The 20,903-nt window shown below is 38.7% G+C and overlaps 1 protein-coding gene across 1 annotated transcript in view; it reads left to right on the top strand.

Moving 5' to 3' along the window:
- The first annotated feature begins 20,720 nt into the window (after positions 1-20,720).
- The window catches only part of DNAH7 (dynein axonemal heavy chain 7), a 208,265-nt gene continuing 208,082 nt past the window's right edge, over positions 20,721-20,903 (top strand). Inside the window, exon 1 of the mRNA XM_039844299.1 lies at positions 20,721-20,891. Coding sequence (XP_039700233.1) covers positions 20,877-20,891 — 15 coding nt within the window. The 5' untranslated portion in view covers positions 20,721-20,876. The remainder of the gene's footprint in view (positions 20,892-20,903) is intronic.

Below are 20,903 nucleotides of genomic sequence, written 5' to 3'. Positions count from 1 at the left end.
TGTTACTTTCTACATGCCCCTCCCCCAATAATCTATTTCACCAGGAGTAAAGCACGTGGCACCTAATTTATCTTTCCACAGCAGAGCAGAGCTGAGTCACTGACATGGGGACTCAAACCTTTGCTGCCGAATGGCCTCAGGAGGCCGAGCCAGAGCCTGCACTCCGATAGCTCAGTCCTCTGCTTACATCATAGTCAAACTCTGGACATTCATCCTAGTTATTGAAGAAATCATTTCTATATCAATGTTCCTATTGCCATTGGGCCATTTCCATGTTCATTTCTTTAGAAAAGTCGGATGTCTAGCCTGGAGGGTCAAATAGATGCCCATATTGAAGCCAAGTGCCCTTTCTTTCTGTCTGAACATCCAAAGCTAAGAGCAGCCTCCTCACCAGTAATCAGGATCCAGGGCTGTGTGCTGAAGACGACTTCTCCCACACCTCTGGAACACTGAGAGACAGGAGGGCTGGAATTAGTTGGCATGTTCAAAATAGTAAAGGAGTCAAATGTCAGGGAACACCTCTTGTTTTGACTTCAGCTTGTATCATGGTGTCTCTTCTCCACTGCCACTTTTGCTTTTAATCTATGGATCAAAGTCTCCAGAGTAATTACCCCTCAGCAAACTCAGTAGTGCCCTTTGTACAGGTGGGGCCCTTCTTGTAGTATGAAGCAGAGGGTGTTTGCATGTAAATACAACATTACAAAGAGTAATTAGAAAGAGTAAGTTGTGGCGCACGACTTAGAGTCATCTTTACTCTCTTGTCACTTTCAGCAACCTCCACCAGGACTTGGCCAAAATGCTCAGGTGCAAGAGCATCTAAGAAAGTTCTCTGCGTGCTGGTCATCCATGTAGAAAGCGAGGAGAAGTACTAGAACTAGTCTGTTTTTCTCTCTCTCTCTGACACCAACACCTCCCCCCACCCAAGTATTGCTTTGCAATTGTCCTCACTGTCTTGTAAATCACACAGTGCCCTGCTGGCAGGTCTAAGATAATTCCTCTAATTGAAAGCGAGAGGTTATCTAATTTGCCTAGTTTAGCATGAGTCACTTGTATGCCTGAGAAGTGAAGTCTTAGCCTCTGTTATTGATACTGGAAACTGCACAAAAGGAATATGTCTCTGAAGTTCAGAACACACATCATGAATCTCACACCAGTGGTGCCCTGGCTGTTCAGAGGAATGAAATGAGAGTCAGGTCCCTAAGGTGAAGGTTATTGTGAAAATCCCAGATTTTATTAGGGAGGTCCTTTGAGTACATAACACATTGAACTTTAATATTATGGACTTGAAGGAAATATTTCCTTTGTAGTAGGAAGCCTCTGTTATGTTTTGGAGAAATTTTCCAGTAAATCATCTAACAGCTGCTTTACTGTACAGGCCTTGAAATTTTATCCTTTCATTGGTTACATACGCTTTTGCTTTTGGAAACTTCACATGCTTCTCTTTACCAGTAATATTTTGTTCCCAAAATATCAGCTCCTGGGGAGGATTTAATAAAGGCTGACCCAACAAGAGTTGTTTTTGAGCAAACCTTCTAGATATCTTTGGCTAGGTATCATGCCCTATGTAAGTATACTTTATATAAAATTATTACTAAAAATAAATTTAAAAAAACCTATAGAGATGATGATTGTATAACAAAAGGAAACGTTAACTATCTCTTAATATAAAAGTGTTTTGTAACTGTGAGTATGGAAATAAGTGATTAAAGTGGGTGCTAGTAGTGGAAAAGTGAGCGAGTGTGTGTGTGTGTGTGTTTGTGTAGTGACAGTGAAAAGGTGTGATGGGACAAAGGCTTGGCAGAAAGATGATCGGTGGAAATTCTCTTCTTCAGATTGCAGAAGGAAGAGTCCTTCGGAGCCACTAAAATAAACACCTCCAAAAGGGGATAGAAAGAGAATAGCTTGCTCAATGCCATGTTACTTAAGTGAGCCTATAATACTCAAAGTTTCTTCCACATTAGGGTCACCTGGAAAGTACATATTCCAGAAGAGTCATGATGGGCTGATTTCTAGGAGGGGTGACTGGCCAACAAAGATTGAAAAATAGAAAAAAATGAGGCTGGAAACTCACCGAGCATGAATTTAGTTCACGGGGCAGAGTCACTGAAATCCTTTATGAAAGGAAGATTCCCATAGACAGAGCAAGAAGGAAGTGGAAGGGGAGAGAGAAGAGCAAAAGGCTTTGCTTGAAGGGGCAAATCTGATCCTGGTCATGGTATCTTACTGGGCAGAAGTATAGGAGGGCAGGTGGCTTAGATTAGAGCTGGTTAATGAGTTTTCAAGGAGATTTTCCAGTGACAATTTAGAGAGAATAAGAGCAGGAGAGAGATCATTAACGAAAACTACTACAGTGGGTGGAAAGTTTGCAAGCCATTGAGGAACCTGGTTTCAATTTCGGCTAATCTATGAATTTTGATGCAGAAAACTCCTCATTTTAGAAATTATATGCATTGGCATATTAAGAGGTCAATAAATAATATAGCTCTTTTTTACTTAAGTTCTGAACCAGTCAGCCCAACGGAGATTAAAAAATTTGGGTCAATTTCTGAAAACATTACATTGGAGGGTACGAGTAATGGTTAAATGAGCTTGCTAACACTCTGCTCCATCAACCTTCACCCTGATTCAGCCCAAATGAGGGAAGTTTGCATTTGCAAAACACATTGTTACCCGTGATTCTTATGTCATATTAGCTCAGGCAGGGAGAGAAGAAAAGAGCAAGTTCCTAGTGGTTACAGATTTTTAAATTTTAAATAGAGAAACTCTATTCAAATGAAACCAATGGATTTTACCCACTAATGAGTAGAGGGTGGAACAATGGGACAAAAGCGTTACCATTTGAGTGAAGCTCATTTATTTAAAAAAAAAAATCTGTACTTTTTCAAATAATAGCACATGTAGAAAAATATACTACTCATACACAACAGTAGAAAAAAATGGATGAGTCTGCTTAAGTTGAAGAAGTAATGAGCTTAGGGGCTCTGGCCTTCACAAGACTTGAAAATCTTGACTCCCCTGTACTCTATTTGTGGTACACCAGTGTGCACTGGTATGGGATCTAAGCAAACATGCCTAAGGGATCTGCCACCTATTTTTTACTATACTTTTTGAAATGATCATGATTTTTCTTATTTCTTTATCAGTGTTCTGTATTTCCAACAACAATCCTCTGACTTTCTGATACCAACTGGGTGTTCTAAAATTCAATTCAATTCTGCCAGTAACTACCCCAAGTTAGGGCAGATTCCATAGGTTAAGGGCTCAGTGTGACAAGACACTGTCCTAACTTCAGACACCAGTCACAAGTCACCCTCTCCCCACCCTCAGGTTCTATAATTCTATAGAGTGACTCACAGACTCAGGAAAGCTTTATAATTATGATAACCGTTTTATTATAAAGGATATAATGCAGTAGCAGCCTAATGGAAGAGATGTACAAGGTGAGAGAATGGGACGTGGAGAAGTGCAGGCAGGGAGCTTCCAGGCACTCTCCAGGCACACCATCATCCCAGGACATTGACGTGTTCATCCACTAGAAGCTTCCCAAACTCACTGTTCAAGAATGTTTTATCAAGATTTCATTAAGTAGGCATGATTGATGAACCCACTGACCACTGATGATTAAACAATCCCCAGACTCCACCCCCATACCCACCTTCCCTTCCTCAAAGATCAGGGGGTGGGTCTGAAAGTTCCAAGTCTGTAATCCTGTGCTTGGTCTCTCTGGTGCCCAGCTCCCATTCTGAAGGTATGGTAGAAAGGGGTTCATTGTGAATAATAACAGGCACTCCTATCCCTCAGGAAATTCCAAAGATTTTAGGAGCTCAGTGCCAAGAACATGGGACAAAGACCAAATATATTTTTAATTAAGCCACAATGAGGGAAATTATATTAATAGATTTTTCTAGTAGTAATTCATTCTTGTGTTAGTCTATTTTATGTACTGTTCAATTTGGCCTGCTGATATTTTGTTTAGGGTTTTTCCATAGTGAGAACGTCTATAATTTTCTTTGTTCATACTGCCATTGTCTAATTGTATTAACAAGGTTCAATTGGGCTTATTAAATTAGTTGAGATATTTCTCTCTTTTTCTAGTCTTAGGAAAAGTTTAAGATTAGAATGTGTTCCTTGAATGTTTCATTGAATTCACATATGGAAATTTTTGAGCTAGTTTTACCTTTTATGAAGTCTTTTAATTACTGATTCAATTACAATAATGATTATAAGATCATTCAGATTTTCTATTTTTTTTTTTTGCGTTCTTTCCCCCGCCCCCACCCCACACACACTTTTTGAATTTTAATAGACAATTAGCTGCTCGAGATTTTCTATTTCTTATTGGGTCTGTTTTGGTAAGTTATTATTTTCTAGGAATTTCTCCGTATCATTTATGTTTTAAACGTGTGGGCATAATGCTATTCATAATATTTTCTTCTTATATTTTAATATTTGCTGCAATTGTACTTATGCCCCTCTTTTCAATCTAAATGTATTTTATTTTTGCCTAAAGTGCCAAAATAGAAGTCATACCTTATAATTTAATGGAACTCTTGCTGTGAGCACTGGCAGAAATATTCCTCCTTTAGATATTTAGGAATGGCACTAATTTTTGCCATCTGTCCACATACCACCTCCCCAGCCCAGCAATATTTGTTTTGATGTGCCTTCTTTGCTGGAGGTAGAAGGATGTTCCAGAGGCTTCCAGTTGTTCTTCTCAATATGATAGCTCTTACCCCACAGACCAAGGACCCAATGTGGGGGTTTTGCTAACTGCCAAGAATGGCAATTCCAGTTATACAGTCAGAGAAAAAATCAGCCAATATAAATAGAACAAGAAGTAACTGTGATGATGAATTTAGTATATAGGACTTCTGAAACACTATTATAAATATATTCGAGGATTAAAAGAAAAGCATAAATATATTGAAAGATCAAAAAGAGAATCTAACAGAGATATGGAATCTAAAAAAAATCAAATATACATTATAGAACTGAAAAATACAACATATAAAATGAAATTTATTACAAGATAGGTTTGACACTGCAGAAAAAAGCAATGACTTGAAGACAGGGCACAGGAACTATCAAAACAAAAACAGAAAACAAAGACTCAAAAAAAAAAAAGTGGGTGGAGCCTCAGAGACCTGTGGAAGAGATCAAACAACCAGAATATACATAATTGGATCATCAGAGGGAGAAAATATAGATTGGAGCAGAGAGATATTTGAAGAAAGACTGGTCAAATATTTTCCAGATTGGTTGAAAAATATAATCCAAGGAAATTGGTGTCACAAAGCAAGATAAACACAAAATCACATCAAAACATGCATACTCAAATGGCTAAAAACATGCATACTCAAATGGCTAAAAAGCTATGAAAAAGAGAAAATATTAAAAGCAGCCAAAAGAAAGGCATATCACTTACAGATGAACAATATTAAAAATAACTGCTGACTTCTCAGTAACAATGCAAACCAGAACCAATAAACAGTTTTGGCCCATCACTTGGACTACTTTGATTCATGTACACTAATTCAAAGACTCTTTATGTTGCTCTAATACAGAGAGACTGCATGGTGCTGCTTCTAACCAGCCTCCAGCCTCCATCTCCAAGTTTCTGGCTCAAATAAGCCCAAATAGTAAGTCAGGACCATATCATATGTTATGGAAATTATGTAACAAGTAGAAAAGAATCTTAGATTTGTTGGCATATTTTAATGTATGTTCTAATTAATTATCAATGTGCTGTAAAACAGTATACATCCTGCTTTATATCCAAAACTACTCTTAGCAATGATCTGATGTGTTCAGAAAAGAAACGTTAGTGCCAGAAAAATAGATAGATGGTTCTGTGTGAAGAGAATATTTTATAGGAAATCAGAAATTATTATAAATAAATTATTTGAAAGCATCATGAGAAAGAAATGAATGCTAAGGATAAAACAATAATGTAGGTTTGGAAAGTAGTAAAAGGAATGAGTGTATTCAAGCTGTAGAAGTTAAGGCTGATAGAAAACTTAGAAATATTGCTTCAAAATAAAGAGGCTTATAACATGTGATTATTAAATATTTTATTATAGCAGAGTATTTAATAACAGGGAAAATGTTTATGATATATGATTAAATATTTTAAAAAACTAGTCACATAATAATGGGTAAACTATCATCCAGTGATAGATGATAGATAGATAGATAGATAGATAGATAGATAGATAGATAGATGAGAGAGAGATGATAGAATAATAGATACACTGAAGGGATATCAAAATACTGGCAATGATAGAGTAATAGGCTTAAAGATGTCGTTAATTTTCTTTCTTGTGCTTTTTTACATGGCATTATACATTTTCTATAATAAACATGTTATTTTTAAAATCTAATGGACTTGATATTTTTAGAGTAGTTTCAAGTTTATAGGGAAATTGAGTGGAAAGTATAGAGAGCTCCTATACACTGTCTTAATCTCCTTTATCCCAATTTTTCCTATTATTATTATGAATATTAGTTTGGCACATTTGTTACAATGATAAGCAAATATTGATACATTACTATTAACTAAAGTCCATATTTTATATTAAGGTTTGCTCTTTGTGTTGTATGTTCTATGGGTTTTGACAAATGTAAAATGACATATATCTACCATTACAGCATCAATTAATTTTTATAATTAGAGAAAATTATAAAAACAAAAATAATTATTATATAGACTATAGTGATAAGTATTTTATAGCTATAGTGATAAGCTATTGTTTAATTTCATTGAAAACAGAGTAACTCTGAGAGTTCATTTCTATTTATTGCTTCTATTAGTTATACCAGTAACTTAACCTTGAAAAATATCTTTCCCTTTTAATTTGTGTATTTGGGTCTGAGAAAGCTATGAATTTCATCAAGGTTATTTTTTTAAATGTAGAACAACTGGAAGATTTTTGCATCTGTTCAATTACATGTCTAAAACCATGCCAGCTATATTTGAGGGATACAAGCACCTGGGATGGCTAGGGGAGATTTTGCAAAGGAAGCGATATTTGAACTGGAACTTGATAAATAAGTAGAAATGGGAAAAAATATAAAAGGTAAAGAAGAGAGAATAGTATTTGTGCAAATGATAATGGTTAATTTAGAAGATTATATTATGTAAATTCTTATCTTAAAAAAGAATAAACCATTGTTTGATTTTTTGAGCAAAAGTTTTATTGATAGATAGCCTTTGAGTTGAGTTGGGATAAAGTTAGATAAAGAAATATACTGGGGGTGGCTCCATAGTGGAGTGGTTAGCACATCTACTTGCAGAAGGTCCTGGGTTCGCGCTCCAGGTGGAGCCATGGACCATACCCTGGGTGCGCCAGGCCTTGGGTGCACGCCGAGAGTGTGTGGGAAAAATATACAGAGGAAAAGTAAACTCAGTCAAAATGTAGAGAATCACACTCTGAGTAGAGGTTCTATGTTGCAAAATAGAGACTCTGCATAGAGAAGTGGGTTATAAGACTGGGCTGTAAGGAGGAAGGAATTGATGGATAGTTTTCTGAAATAGGTGAAATAGAGTTTGATTCACATCTTTGAAATAGAATCTGATGGCACCAAACCCAAGATGGAATCATTCTGGATTATTTTAGTGTTTTCAGCCTTTAAGTGTATATATTGGATAGAGTGGGGACAAAAAAAATCCAAAAACAAACAAAAGGCCCATACGATTGTCTAGGTGTTTAAAGCCCAGTGAGGACTAGAAGGAAGAGATAATCTGTAAGACATTTCTATGGGATTTGGAGGACAGGAAGAAAACCAAGTTCAACTCAAGACATTGAGCTTAGAAGATTGGTAAGGCTGCAGGTAAAATGAAAACTTTGGGATGCGAAGATCCCAATTTTTTGGATGTGTAGTTTTGGACAGTAAGGTAATTAAATTGAAAATCATGTAGGTAACTGGGCACAAGAGATAGGTATTCAAGTGAGACAGAAGATAGCAGAGAACATAGGCTTCGAGTCGACAAATGAAGCTTTAAGACTAGATGAGCTGTTGGCATGAGAACTGAGGCAAAAGAGCACCAACAAAACATTAAGGAATATCTATAAAATGACGGACGGGGAAGGAAGAAGAGCCAGAAAAGTGTAAGAGAACTAGAAGAATGAGGTGAGGCAGTCACGTGAGATCAGGAAGGATATAATTTTAAGGAGGAAGTAATACAGCATCAAATTCTGAAGAGCAGTTAAGAAAAATGAGAAGCGAGTCAAAGTCCTTAGTGATATTAAGGCTCTTTCAACGGATTGTAGAAAAAGAAGCCAGATCATAGAGGATTATCAAAGAGATTAAGTGGCAAAGAAATCAAAGAGAATTAAATGGGTAAAGACCACCCATTTGAAGATTTGGGATATGAAAGGAAGAAGATGGTGTAGAATTTAGAAAAAAGTCAATTAAATATTCAATTTAGCAGCTAATAGATTCGTGACTGATTAAAAGCAGAAGGGAAGGAGTCTGCTTCCATATTTTTTTATGCGTCTACTTCAAAATTTTTTTTTCAATTAGAATAGACATTCAATATTATTTTATATTAAGGTGTACAGCATAGTAGTTAGATGTTTATATAATTTACAAAGTGAACACGCAATTAGCACCCACCTGGCACTATACATAGTTATTACAATATTACTGACTATGTTCCCTATGCTGTACTTCATATCCCAGTGATTACTTTTGCATCTTCTTTTTAAAAACTGTTACCATTACTTGAATATTCTTTTAAAAATATATTACCATGGAACTCTTTTGAAAATAACGTTGCTTCAATTATAATTATTAGTATTTGAAAACACTTTTCTGTATTGCCCTCTTGAAGAACATATGACCTTACCTAGCTGCTCCTTAGAGAAAAGATGGGGTCACCCTACGGCAGAGTCACACTGCAAGTGGGTCACATCACAGAGCTGCTAAGGAGTCAAAATTTAGGATTATAACTTTTCTATTATGGTTTGACACTTGACAAACAGGTGATCCATTTCATGTGATTCTTTGTCCTCTATGACCTTGAAGAGCATTCTAATTCCAGCTTCAACACTCTTTTATTCAGCAGTTTAAATATAAATAACGATAAAATCTCATTATCTGTTTCAATTCTGTGTATGTAAAAATAGAGTTATGTATGTCAATCTTAGAGTTTTACAGGTGTCAAGTTATCACTCATTCATATTTATGATCAATAATAAGATTTGACCAAGGGATTTAAGAAGAAAAAAATGATTTGCTGGTGACGAAAATGTTTATCATACACTTTCTCTGCTATATTATATCTATAAGTAATGGCCATTACGTCTTGGTAACTAATCTGTTCCAACTGAGAGTGAGTACTCTCAGAATGATTTAAACCTACCTACACACTTACCTTTAATGAGTTCTATTGTCAAACTGCATGCGACAAAGTAAGTGAAAGGAAAACTGACACGGAACTGCATCCAAGTATGTATCAATGGCTGCTTCATGTCGAGCTCTGTGACATGTGTTAACATGCAGCACTAAGATATATGACATAGTAGCAATCATGACATCAGAATCTTATCTCGTTGGGGAGACACATGTAAGTGAAATGGTTAAGTCGCAATGTACAGTATAAATTGCCAGATGATTGAATTGAATAATTGTTATAGGTGTTTGGGGAGATGCATTTATTTAGGCTAGGAAGGTCTCTCACAGAAAGAAGGATTTCAACTGGACCTTTATGCAAGTGAGGAGGTGGAATTCATATCTGAGAGAAAGGGGAAGTCATTCCCTTCAGGTATAATAGTCCTCATCAGACTTTCAGTGCCTCCTCAACCCTCTGCCTGCTTACAAACCCATATTTAGGAATGGTTGATCCCTGGTGAGGTTCTATATCTGGCCTAGCCATGTAGAGCATGGGGCATTACAGCTCTGACCACATGCTGTACTCTTGCAAGATTGCCTTGCATATGTGGCACGTGTCATTTTTCTGTACATATCACCAGCACTTGACAAATAAATACCTGATAGCATATAATCTATGAACATATGATTTATAGGGTCATTTTATAAAGCATTTCCCATGAAAGGACAGAGGAAATCCCAGTGAACTTAGAATGCCTGCTTTTTAGTAGGAGCTAAGCTGGATACTTTTCATACATTATCTGAATAGTTCCCACAATAACTCTAAAATGTTGCAATTCCAATTTAAAGAAAAAAAAATTGTAGTCCAGAGATGCAAAGTAACTTGTTTACCTTCACCAACCAGTAGAGACAAAGTCAGGATGGTTTTTTTTTTTTAGATATAATTGACATAACATGGTATTAGTTTTCCTTATATAACATAATGATATGATATATGTATATATTACAAAATGATTACCATAATAATTTTAGTTAACATAAATCTAAAGTCAGGATTCATACCAGCTCTGACTCTAGAAAAGAGCCTCTTTTTCTACACTAAACTTCCATAGATATAGAAAACACATTTTTCCCCCTTTAATTACCAGAAGCATTTCAATGTTGAAGTTGCAGAAAAGAGGACTTATTAAATTAGTTACAAGGTCAAATAAAGTATTTCATAGGCTAAGAATTGCTGGAGAGGGTTCACATTCAACCTTTGATCAGGAAAAGAGGACGGCCTTACAGTATGTTCTTTGGAAAGATTACCAAGGTAAATAAAAAGTTTTCTAGCTGCCCCAAGCAATTATGAAAACACTACATATCTATGTGATTATCTAGCAAAGTCGAAGAGCTTTTTATTGGGCAAATAAAAAGCCCAGAATAAAGTGCCAATGACCTTTAAGCCACCTGAAAAACACTGAAGGTGATGAAGCATAGCACATTCCAAGTCCTTAGACATGAGGTCGAGAGTCAAAGCTTTTGACACCTTGGCTTACAATGAGCATGTTACCAGAATTCCTGGGATTATTTATACATTTCTTCAAATAAAAATTAACGTATTTTTATATTATTACTTCTCATTGCACAGAAGAAAAATGACTAAGGTATCACATGAAAATATATCATAAGTTTATATGAAATAGCCATTTAGTAAAACCTGAAAAAAGAAATTGGGTTAATTTCCAAATGCATACAATTTATTTAAGCCTTAATGCATGACTAATTTCTTAATTATTGCAAGAATATCAAAATTTAAAATATTCTATGATTTTGTGGTAAAAGAGCTATTCTATAGGAAAAAAAAGATTTTTCTGACTTGCAGGTGAATATATCTCCCTCTAGTGTTCAAAGAAACAAAATGCGATCATTTGTGTTTTTCCAAATCTGGTTATGATTAGTCGAGGGTCAACGTGAGGTAATAAAGCAGCACTGTTATTTGTTTTTATGGGAATTGGTCCATATAAAGCTCAGTATTTTTACAAACAAATACCACATGCATGAATTGTCAACCATATTTTGTAAGGTTCTTTTGTATCTAAGGTATCTGTTGTAACACTAACTTTGTACTTGCATAACTCTTTGTTAAAGGCTTGACAAAATATGTAATTTTTAAATTTCAAGTTTCCAGAAAGAGAAAATGAGAACCTTGAGGCTTGATCCTTGGGCCACCTTTCTTTTTATTTCTATTTACTCTTTATCTTACTTAATGATTTCATCTAATCTCATGGCTTCAATTGTCATCTATCTATGAATGATGAACTTCTAATCTATACCTTCACCAGAGCTATCCCTGAGTTGTATAACTTCCTGTCTCAACATCTCACTTGGGTGTCTGATAGGCATCTCAAACTCAACATCTTTGAAAACCAAGTTTTTATTTTCTTGCACCTTCCATATATGCTTTCCCACCCCTCCCTGCTCTCTCCATTTATTACTCCAAAAACACCTAACAGCCATTTTGCCTTATTCTCACTCCTTACTGCTATTCCATCAGTGAGTTCTATTAAATTTTCCTCCAAAATATATCCTCAATCTATCCCTTTCTCTCCATCTCTATTACTTTCCCCCAAGTTTAAGCCACCATTGTGATTTCTCTGACCTACTCCAGTAGGCTCCTAATTGACTTTCCTGCTTCCATTCTTGTCCCATTTCAATTCATTGTTTCTTCACCTTATTACAATAAGATCCTTTCTCACTATGTTCTTGGCCTTCTTCAGTCTCTTGAATGTGTCAAGTTCATGCCACATTCAATCTTCCCAATAGCTCACCCGCTTCCTGGGAAACTCATTCCTGGCATTTTTGAAAAATTGGCTCCTTTTTGTTATTCAAGTCTCTGTTTCCTCTTCAGAGAGAGTTTCTCTTGACTGTAATCTCTCCCATTACCCTGTTTCATTTTCTTCTTACAATTTTTTATCATCCGGAAAAAAATAATAAATAACTTGTTAATATACTTCTTGGTTTCTTGCTAATTTTCTGTTCCTTTTTGCTAGAACAGGAACTGGGATCTTGGCTGCCCCCCCATTTCCCTCATGCCTGGAACAGCACCTGGCCCATAGCAGGCACTCAAGAAATATTTGTCAGTTGAACAAGAGGAGGAAGACAAGGACTATTATTTTCCTCGTCTTTGGAGTATCTTTCCAAAAGAGAGAAAGGCATGGGCAGAGAAAATAATTCCAGATTCTAGACTCTGCTCTGGGTTGTGCACTTGATTTCCTCAACCTCATACCATGCCTCACAATATTAAAAAGCTGCCATGCGGCCTCAAAAGGATCACTTTTAACTCATACTCATAATCCTGCCTTATACACATGCTACAGTTTCAAAAGCAGGAGGTAAAAATTAGGCAGTAACAAATAACAACATAAGTCAGAGCTCAGCAGCTGCATAAGCTTACCCATTTTAAAGGAAAATAAAATATCTCATAAAAGATTCTCTTAGAATCAGCACAAATTTGGGCATAAAATCCTTAAGCAAGCATTTGGTTCACATCTAATAAAATCATTTTAGCAAAAGACACCCAAACCATGAAGAGAAAACACAAGATCATAAGTACAGCTGAACTTGACCCCCAAAGAACCAAAATATCAGCAAGTCAATTTCTGTTCTCCATTTGGTCTTTCATATTTGGTTAACAGAGGTAACCAGTTTCTGTTTCCATATACCTTGTTAAAATGGACTTCCCTATTTGTAGATTAGTAAGTCAAAAGCATACAAATAACTCTACCCAAATTAAACACTAAGTGCATAAGAGAGTATTTCAAGGAGACAAGTAACAGGAGTGACAAAGAGCCCTTCTATAATGTGAGAGATCCAGTGGTCTAACACATTTAGTCTAAAATTCATTTCTAACTTTTTTTTTTCTTGAAATATATTGATTCTTGTCATGTTTTTGTTTTTGTTTTTTTTTTTCTTGTCAGAGTTTTGAGCCGATCTTAACCTGAACAATGAGGACAGGAATCCATCTCAGCCTTAGTCTGGTCAGCGATATTACTGATTACTGTGAGAATGACTATGGAAATTCAGTCCCAGGAGCCACATTCCTCTTTCTGACAGGGATCGTGATAACTGACAAATACACAAGAATTGTCTTTGCCAATTTTTATAAAATTGTTTTTCATTCCAAAATTCTGGCGAGGTGCCCTACAGAAAACAAATTTAGAAACAGGATTCTGCGAATGAGAAACTGACCCACAGAGGAGCTTGAAATGGAGGTTTAGCAGAGGCAATGTAGAAAGTCAGAGTACCCTGATCTTTGTTTATTTCGATTATGACTTTTGAAGTTGGGGTGAATGGACAGTGAGACAGCAGAGCATTGAAGAAGGAAAGTTCGCAGATGAGGAAAGGTGCATAGCTAACTTTTTCAGGCTCATCTCTGTCTAGACTGTTGCTGTAAATCCATCTATCCCCTCACTAGCCTGCTCATGTGGATTAAGACCCTCTATGAAGCAATCTAGCTGGTGTTGGATTTCTGCCAAGAACCCGAAATTCCTTCTAAACGCCTGGGGACTGCTGGGACTAGTTCTCGTGGCAACATATTAGCAGACACTTAACCAAACACACCTTCATATCTCTTGGTTATTGCCTATGGTGTAAACCCTTGGAGTAAATTATCATACTCTTACTTTCTAAGTGCTTTTTGTTGCTTCTTGCCGATTCAACCTTCTAGCACTCTATGGGCTCGCTGATCTTTTCACCAAGCCCTGGGCAATGAAAACACTCTACATCTTCAACCCATGCTCTGAACCCTACCTCTACCTCCAGGTTTTTACTGAAATTTGTCTCTCTGAAGAATCTATTTCTACAAGAGATTTTTAATTCTTCCACATTCCAAGTTCAGGAAATGGGGTCTGAAACATTTATCAGGTTTTCCAGTAAATAATTCTTACTAATTTTAGGCCCACAGCATCTTGTCTCCTGCTTCATTCAGTGAAGATTTTGGCTCATAGCTTTCCTTTCCACTCTCCTATTTCAGCATCCATAGGAACAGCCATAGCCTTCATAGTTAGTTCCTTGAACTTCCAGGGCCAAAATCACCCACTTCAGCCACCCACTTCCATGGCCGCACTGGGGACCCTGTCAACTCCTGGAATTGCTCCACTTCTGAAACTAGAGTTGATACCCTCACTTCTTTCCTCTCTGCTTTGACAGTTTCTCCCACATGTCACTCTTACTGAGATCCCTACCCATTCCTTTTAACAACCCCTTTTCCCCCATTTAATTAAATATCAGGACCAAGGTGTTCTATTAGTTTTAGGTTCTAAGATTTTTTTATTTCTACTTTGCTCTTATCAAGTTCTTCATTCTCTTTGTTGTTGTTAGGGGAGGTCATCGAAAGGACATGAGCTGGACCCGGGTAACTGGAGGCTCCTCATTCCCTCCCTCCTCCATGGAATGTATATTCTGCCCACTGTTCCCACAGCGGGAGCCGTTTTCCAGGACACAATGCAATGTGTTGTTGAGACCATTTGGACAAAATACACGACTAAACCCCATTAAAGCCTCTATACAAACTTTGAGGATTTTGGCACCGAAGATAAGTGTCATAGTAAGTTTCCTTGTTTATTAAAACTGCCCATCCCCTAATCTGGAACAGTCTGCCTCTTTTTTCAATCCCTCCCTGCCCTCTGTGTACAGAGGCCAGTTTGCAAGCCAACAATTGGCAAACCAGCCAGGAGATGGAAGAAATGGGTCCTGGGAAAGAGGCATTCATCTAGGGGGAAATCCCTAGCTGACCATTGATCTCTAAGTGAAGTGAGGTGGCTCATATGTTAGATGCTTGTAGACCACTGAGTGAGAATGGGGAATTCTCAAAAATACTGGCTGGTTTGACACACTTGTTGGAGGAACTGCACATAGTGCCCTGACAAAGAAGGGAAACAAATGGCTGTCCACTACTCTGCTGGCTTCGGGGCTGGCAGACAAGGCAGAAGAGCAGGGTTATGACCTGGAGAACTTAGTATGTAATTTTACAAAACTAAGAGGGCTCAAGCTGCCACACATTAAGGTCCAAGTGCTTGTGACAAAGCCTGATTAGGATGCTAAGAGACAGAATCCCTGGGAAAGTAAGGAGAGAGAAAAGGAGAATATTGTGGTGATTGACAGTGAAACAGATAAAACATGCTCTCCAGCTTCTGATCCAAAGGAAAGCAAAAGCACAGCAACAACAACCCCAGTAAGCAGGGCAGCCCCCCCATTCGAGAATGTTCACGATGAGAGAATATACTCCCGCTGAGTTTATTGATATAGTTGCCCAGTTCTAGCAAAAGGCCAGGGAAAGTATCCAGGCATGATTAATGTGACTATGGGATGAAGTGGGGGCATCCGTAGCATTTCTCTGACTAGGCAGGAAGCAGAGAAAATGGGCAATGTCACCACATACCCTGCCCTCTGGCAGTGCCTGTGTGGCACTTGGGAGATTAAAGGTCTTGTTCTCTTACAGATTGGATTACTCTAGCCTTCAGGGAGGCGCGGCCCAATGAGGGAGATCTCCCTGGACACATGAGACCCAAGAAATCTATAAAAGAGGTACAACAAATTCTTAGGAAGTTTGGGAACGAGATAGGCCATCTATGCCTCTGTCTTTAGAGCACTGATTGGGACACAGTCACTGCAAGAGTGAAAGCCAAGGTACTCCAGTCCACCCCCAGCACCTGGTATGAGACGCTGCTTTCCATTCTGAGCCCAGTCATGGGACAAGACATTTACAATGTTGGGCAATTTATTGCTGCTTGGAGGGAAACTGACAAATTCCAGGAATTAATACAGGCCGTGGGAAAACCCTAAAGAGAGAGTAAACTCAAGGAATCAAAAGGCTATTCCAATGGCTATTAATGGTCCAGTAAAAGTAACCAAGAAGCAAATTGCTGCAATGATCTCATCTAAAAAGATAAACCCAGCAACTCAGCATTGTGTTGGTTGGCCCATGAAAAGCCTAAAACCTGAACAACAGTTCAGACCTGTCCCAGCTGCTCCTACCATCTGTGATGACCCATCTGCTCCAGCAGAGGCCTCAGAGATACAGACTTATTTGGGATGGGTGCCTCCCATGCTCTGGATAAAGGAAGTAGGCCAAGATTGCCTCTAGTTGAGGGCCACTGGAGACGATGGAGCTCACTATCCACTGCTCCCCCAGAAATAAACAAACGATAATGGATCTGGTTGATACTGGAGCCAGATATACTCTCATACATGGTAACCTTCAGAATTTTTCTGGCCCCCTCAGAGCCATTGATGATTATAAAGGGCAAATGATTATGGCAGAAACATCCCTTCGATACTACAAATTGGGTGTCCTCCCCCATGAGAATATAATATTTTAAAAAATTACTTTGATACTAGAAAACATATTAGACATTGGTATCCTACAAGGTCAAATTCTGCAAACTTCAGTTGGTGAATTCTGCACCTGGCTTAATCAAACCAGTGCTGAGAGGAAACCCCACATAGGAATCAATAATTCTATTGCCCCTTTGAAAAGTGCTTGGTGGAGCATAAGAAAATAAGAAGAACTATCCAACAACTACACCAATTGGGTATTTTTCATCCTGCCCATGGTGCTTTCAATAGCCCAGCATGGCCAATAAAAATACCAGATGACTCATGGTAGATGACCTTGGATTATTGAGAATTGAACAAGCTGGCGCCTCCTGTCCATGCAGCTGTGCCCAACATTGCCACCATCTTAGATACCTTGGTCTTAGTATTTAAGCAAAAATAAGGGGACCCTTTTTTTTTTAGTATACTCCTGGGCTGCTGAGTCATGACATCAATTTGCCTTCATGTGGGAGGGACAATAATGAGCCTTTCAACTGTTCCTCTAGGGCTACCTGCACAGCCCACAATATGTCATGGGATGGTAGCCAAAGATCTGCCCCTGCTCTTCTTCCTCACATCAGGAAAATGGTCCATTTCATTGATGATATAATGCTGACATGTGAAGACTTATCTCTGCTGCAGGACACTCTGCAGACTCTATTGGAACATTTGTGAGGGAAAGGATGGACCGTGAACCCACAGAAAATCCAAGGCCCAGGCACTGCTGTAGTTTTTGGGAATCGTTTGGTCGAAAAAAGACACGTATTGTCCCAGAAGCTGTGATTGATAAGATGGAAGGCTATTCAACCCCTAAAAATGTGAAAGAGGTGCAAGCCATTGTAGGGATTTGGGGGTTTTGAAGGACTTTCATTCCCCACCTGGCACGGTACCTCTATCCCTCATACCGCCTGGTAAAGAAAGGGCACTTGTGGAATTGAGGATGCCGCCGAAGCACCCAGATGGGATAACATATTGCTGAAGATACTGGATTGCCCTTGAAATAAAGTGACTTGGTTAATGCAATGTGGATGAAAAAAGGGATTTTATGGAAAATAACCTCACAGGGTGATGTGATCATAAATTTCTAACTGGGCAGGTCATGGTGAGTAGTCATGCCCCAGGTATATAACTTCTTTGCCTTAAGTAAGCCCTGTTTACTGTTTCTGTGCATGTAGATTAACACAGCTTTGAAATAAACTGCAATCACCCTCAAGAAAGCACATAATTTTAACTATCCTATAATCCAGTCCTCCCTCTGTATGATTGTGTGGTACAAATGTTTGCCATGGTTTCCACCTAAATGATTAGGCCTCTGTACCTGGGTTTTCCCTGGACACAGAATCCTCCAATGGTAACAAAAATTACTAACTTCCATCTCCTCAAAAAGAGGTGGGTATGTTCTGTTTTCCACTGGTACAATCATTTGACCACTCTCTTTGTTTCCTCTATTGGCCTGGAGGATGTTATAATGCACATAGATACCCTTACTAAATCCACCCAGCAAGCCTTAAAGGACAGCTGGCAAGGCCTGTCTTTACTGAATACTGAAATATTGCTAAAGAGAAGAGCTGTTCTCCAAAATGAGATGGCTTTGACATTATTACCGCCTCATAAGGGGGCACCTGTGCCATTATCCTAGAAGAATGTTGTGTGTTTATACCTGATAAGTCTGTTAATGCATCACCTTATTAAACCACATGAGGACACAAAAGAATGCCGAGTGATCTGACCCCTAACCTAGGGGACTTAATAAATTAGTGTTTTGGGTCATGGGTCTCTCGATGAAAAAATTGTTACTTATTTTGGAAATCATTATCTTAATCTGTGTTTTCTCTTGCATGTGCCAACATTGTTGCTGTGGTATCTGTCTCCAATACAGCCAGATAACCACCAAAAGAGCCACCTCTGTAATAATGACACCCCTTGCTGATTGCTCAGGGCACACTGTGGAAAGGAGTGTAAGATTGTAAGAGCCAGTTACAAGAGAAGGAATATTGGAGGAGGTCACTGAGAGGATGTGACTGCAATTTGACCCAGGAGCAGGACCTGGGCAACCACAGGCCCTTCACTGCCATCCCTCTCCTTGGAATGTGCATTTTGCCCACTGTTCCCACAGCTGGAGCCATTTTCAAGGACACAGGCTTGAGAGAGCAATGTATTGAGACCATCTGGATGATATATGTGACTGAACCTTGTTAAGGCTTCTATATAAATTTCGAAGATTGTTGCGGGCAGGTGTGGAACTCTAGTCATCTTGCAGAAGTCCAAGACAAGCCTCATGTGTAAGTTCTCTTGCTTATTAAACCTGCCGTCTACCAATCTGGAGCAGTCTGCCTTTCTTAGGCCTCTCCCTGCTCTCCATGTACGGGGGCCAGTTTTTATCCTTCTGTCATACCAGCCTGGGAAATGTGCTGTGTGTTGGTCTTCTCTGAGCCTGGGACTGGTCTGTTGACCATTTTTGGCATATAGATTTCTGTCACTACTAATCAGAGGCTTCACTTTCAACTGGGCCTTTCCTGTATTTCCATGATCACTTCTGTTCTCTCTCCTTTTCTGCCATGTAGTAATTTCAAAACTTCACTCTGCTATAATAAGTTTTTGACTAACCCTTGACTCCTACTTTCCCTCTAGTTCTTAGCAGATGACTGCTTTGCAGAGAAAATGAAACTCACTTTTTAGGAATGCCCCCCAACTACGCACCAGCTAAGTTCTCGACACTCACATCTCCACTTACCCTTGTTTCCTCTCTCCTTTTACAAGGTGTCCTTACCTAGTATCTCTTTATCTGGAAGTGATTCTATATACTTTTTACTTTTTCCTTCATTTTCATCCTCTGCCTTCCCATTTGCATTTAAACACAGATAAAACACTCTCGTTTGAAAAAATAAGACCTTTGTCCCCATAACTCTTCTCAGTCCCCACCCTTTCTCTCTTGTTCATAACCCAACCTTTTTGAAGATCTGTCTACACTGGCAGTCTCCCTCTCTTCATTCTCTTTGCCATGTTCACTGATGACTTCCTTGTCACTCTCTCCAATGGATACTTTTATATTTAGATTACTTACCTTCTGAAGCTTTTGACATAGTTGACAATATTCTCCTTCTTGAAATATTATTTTATATGGTTTCTCCGAGTATATACAGCAGTTCCTTGAATAACATTGTTTTGCTCAACGTCGTTTTGTTGTAATGTTGATGAGGAAAAAAAATCGATTCCCTCTGAGGCCACTGTCCATGTGGAATTTGCACGGTCTCCCCACGTCTGCGTGGGTTTTCTCTGGGGACTCTGGTTTTTTTCCACATCACAAAGGTGTGCACATGAGGTGAATTGGAGTGTCTACATTGTCCTAGTCTGAGTGAGTGAGTGGGTGTGAGCGACTCTGTGATGGAAGAGTATTTTGTCCAGGATGGGTTCCCATCTTGCGCCCCTAGCTGCTGGAGAGGGTCTCCACACCTGTAACCCTGAACTGGAGTAAGTGAGTTGGAAAATCATTATCTTGTTTTTATGAATCTTTCTTAAATGTATATATAACTCACACTTATTTTAATGTCTAATACTAGAGGTGTTTTGGGTCTTTATTTATAAGTTTGGTGGCATCTTTATGACCAGAAATACACCATAGAAACTTCAATTAGCCTATGGTAAAATTGATTTTGTTATACATAGGCTATATTTCCCAAGAACTACAGTTAAATGAAGATTTACTGTGCTCTTAGTTCCCAGTTATCCCTGGCCACTTCTCAGTTCTCTGCAGAGTCCCCTTCTGTCCAACTCTTAAATATTGTTATTTTAATACTAGATTTTTTTCTGTTCTTGTTCTACACACTCCTTGAGCCAACTCATTTATACTCATGGATCTCAATGTCACTTACATGTTAATTCGACTCAAATTCATGTCCCTAGCTTGGAATGGAGCTGAGGCACCACTTAACATCCTGGAAAGTGGCTCCCGCAGGAGGCACCGCCCAGTTTCTGGGGCTGCTGTCTTAGATGACCGGAAATGGAAGCTGCGTGGACCTGTTGCTTAGCAACAAACGCAGCTCAGATGCTAGACAGCCCCTGCGCTGAGGGAGCGGAGACTGCAGGCTCAGTAGCGGGCGAGTCTCATCTCTGGCCCCAGGGATCCTGGAGTGCAGGACAGCAGCAATCCGAGAGCCCCTGGGTGCCGCCAGCGTGTCCTCGCAGCCATGAGCAGCGAGCAGGTGAGAGGCCAG

The sequence above is a fragment of the Pteropus medius genome, unplaced genomic scaffold, assembly GCF_902729225.1.
Source record: "Pteropus medius unplaced genomic scaffold, Ma_sr-lr_union100, whole genome shotgun sequence".
NCBI classification, from domain to species: domain Eukaryota; kingdom Metazoa; phylum Chordata; class Mammalia; order Chiroptera; family Pteropodidae; genus Pteropus; species Pteropus medius.
The sequence above is the reverse complement of the archived record's forward strand: the minus strand, read 5'-3'. Positions and strand labels throughout refer to the sequence as shown.